This window comes from Salvia splendens, chromosome 21 (assembly GCF_004379255.2).
Source record: "Salvia splendens isolate huo1 chromosome 21, SspV2, whole genome shotgun sequence".
Taxonomy (NCBI): domain Eukaryota; kingdom Viridiplantae; phylum Streptophyta; class Magnoliopsida; order Lamiales; family Lamiaceae; genus Salvia; species Salvia splendens.
The window spans coordinates 11,007,782-11,010,704 of record NC_056052.1 but is presented as its reverse complement, the minus strand read 5'-3'; the positions used below and the strand labels follow the sequence as shown (position 1 = coordinate 11,010,704).

At 41.1% G+C, this 2,923-nt stretch overlaps 1 protein-coding gene across 1 annotated transcript; it reads left to right on the top strand.

Moving 5' to 3' along the window:
* Window positions 1-415: 415 nt before the first annotated feature.
* LOC121784226 lies at window positions 416-811 on the top strand. Its single transcript, XM_042182388.1, has one exon. The coding sequence runs from the start codon at window positions 416-418 to the stop codon at window positions 809-811; it is 396 nt and encodes a 131-aa protein (XP_042038322.1).
* Window positions 812-2,923: the final 2,112 nt, after the last annotated feature.

Genomic DNA, 2,923 nt, shown 5'->3' with positions numbered 1-2,923 from the left:
GTTTGAACTTATATAATATGGGTGTTCTAGGAATTAGACACATGCATTGATTGTTTTTATGATAAGGGATTTATTTATTAAAAGAGTATACGTCAGAGGGATTGAGGTGTGACAATTTAGGTGGTATCAGAGCAGGGATAAGGATCCCGCTGGGACATTGCATCCATGCATTGCATATGATAATTGGTTATAAATTGTATTTGCATTTGAATTATCAGGAACATGGATATTCCTGAACATATGTCATCGAGGAGAGAAGGGTCAGCCGCTCCGCAAAATTCATTAACTGCAGAAGCATCTCATACATCTGTTGTATCATCTGGGGGGTAGCCAGCCAATACATAGGCGGGTTGAACAAGAAGTACAAGGGCTAGAAATGAGACCAAGGGGTATAAATTTTAAAGAACTACGAAAGATGAGAGTCGTTGACTTTGTTGGGACTACTGATCCTGCCGAGGCTGAGATATGGTTGAAGAGGACAGAGCGTGTGTTTAATCAGATGGGTTGTATTGCAGAAGAACGTTTTGATTACGCTGTGTCTCTTCTTCAGGGCGATGCTTACTATTGGTTGGAGACTGTCCCACGAGCTATGATACATCCTCCAGTACTCAGTTGGGATGACTTCTTGAGAGAGTTCAGTGATAAGTATATGCCACCAGTGTATCGTGATGAGAAGCAAAGAGAGTTTTTGTCCCTTCAACAAGGATCTATGTCAGTTGCAGATTATGAAGTGAAGTTTACTCAGCTTTCTCGTTATGCATCGGCATTGCTACCTATAGAACAAGATAAGTGCAGACGTTTTGAAGAATGATTGATATATGAGATAAGAAGCAAAATCACACCTTCAGACTTTCGTACTTATAATGATCTACGTGCAGTGGCTATACGAGCAGAGAGACTAGTGAAAGAAAGACAAGTGTATATTCAAAGATAAAAGAGGGGACCACCGGAGTATAGGGGTGAATCAAGCTCGAGCATTTCAAAAAGGCATAGTTCTTTTTCTTTGGCATCGAGTTTCAGTAGAGGATGTCCATTGGGTCAAAGAGGCGAGCGTGCACCACCTTTCAGTTATGAGTGGGGACCAGGATCTGGTATGACAGCACGTGCACGACCTTTATGCGTGCACTGTGGACGACCACATACAGGGGAATGTCAAACAATTACAGGAGGTTGTTTTCACTGCGGACAACAAGGACACTATTATAGGGAATGCCCACTTCGGTCTAACATGATATCAAGTGGAAGAGCAATGACGGAACCAATAGTACAGAATGTGCGAACCACATCATCGAGTGCAAGCATTAATCAAGGTCGTAGCAGAGGACAAGCTATGAGTGCACCTATGTGTCGAGGGCGAGGACAGTCAGAGGCACATGGATCTATACCCCGGGGACATGCTCGTGTGTTTGCTATGACACAGGAGGAGGCATCTAGAGCACCAGAGGTCATTACCGGAACACTTTATTTAGTTGATGCTATGATATATACCTTGATAGATCCATGATCTACTCATTCATTTATATCACTTGTCATCACATCACATATGCATAAAGAACCTGAACCTCTAGATCACAGACTAGGTGTACACACACCCTTGGGTGAAGTTATTTCAGTATATACAGTATATCAAGATTGTGCGGTGAGAATCAATTCAGTAGAACTATTGGCAGATTTGATTCCCTTGTTCATACATGAGTTTGATATTATCTTGGGTATGGATTGGTTGTCACGTCACCGGGCTAAGGTAGATTGTTATGCTAAAGAAGTGGTAATAGAGTCACCAGGACGAGATCGAGTGATATTTTACGGCAATCGACAGATTGTTCCCTCCTGTCTTATATCTGCTACAACGGCTTTTCAACTGATTCAAAGTGGATGTGAAGCATATCTTGCCCATGTTGTAGATTGTGCTATGGTTAATGATCAAGTTAAAGACATTTCTATTGTTAAAGAATTTCCTGACGTTTTTCCTGAAGATTTACCTGGATTACCACCTGATCGGGAAACATAGTTCACTATTGAGTTGTTACCAGGTACTGCACCTATTTCAATTCCTCCTTATTGAATATCGCCATTGGAGTTACAGGAGTTGAAGAAACAGTTACAAGAGTTGTTAGATAAGGGATTCATACGGCCCAGTGTTTCATCTTGGGGAGCGCCTTGTAAAAAAGAAAGACGGTACATTCCGACTTTGTATAGACTATCAAAAATTGAATCAAGTCACGGTGAAGAATAAATATCCATTGCCGAGAATAGAAGAGTTGTTTGATCAACTTCAGGGTGCATAAGTGTTTTCCAAAGTAGATCTCCGATCAGGGTACCATCAGTTGAAGATTGCTAAAGATGATATTCCGAAAATAACCTTTCGAACTCGATACGGCCATTATGAGTTTTTGGTTATGCCTTTCGGACTGACGAATGCACCTGCAGCTTTTATGGCACTGATGAACAAAGTATTTCAACCATTTCTGGATCAATTTGTGATTGTTTTTATCGACGACATATTGGTCTACTTGCGAAGTACAGAGGATCATGTTAATCACTTGCAGTCAGTATTACAAGTTCTACGAGATAAACAGCTTTATGCAAAGTTGAGTAAATGTGAGTTTTGGTTAGATCATGTGGTATTTTTGGGACACGTAGTGTCAGGTCGAGGAATAGAAGTGGATCCACAGAAAATTGAAGCAATTGTCAACTGGAAAGTGCCAACTACAGTCACAGAGGTTCGAAGCTTCCTGGGTATGGCTGGATACTATAGACGTTTTGTGGAAGGATTCTCGATTATTGCGGGATCAATGACAAAATTGTTATGGAAGAATGCCCCTTTCATATGGAGTGAAGAATGTCAGAAGAGTTTTGATGAGTTGAAGCATCGATTGACTACAACACCCATATTGACTATTTCGACAGGTATAGGAGGATT

Coding starts and splice junctions, on each gene's coding strand:
- LOC121784226 (XM_042182388.1), top strand. CDS start 416: ATGAGAGTCGTTGACTTTGTTGGGACTACTGATCCTGCCGAGGCTGAG.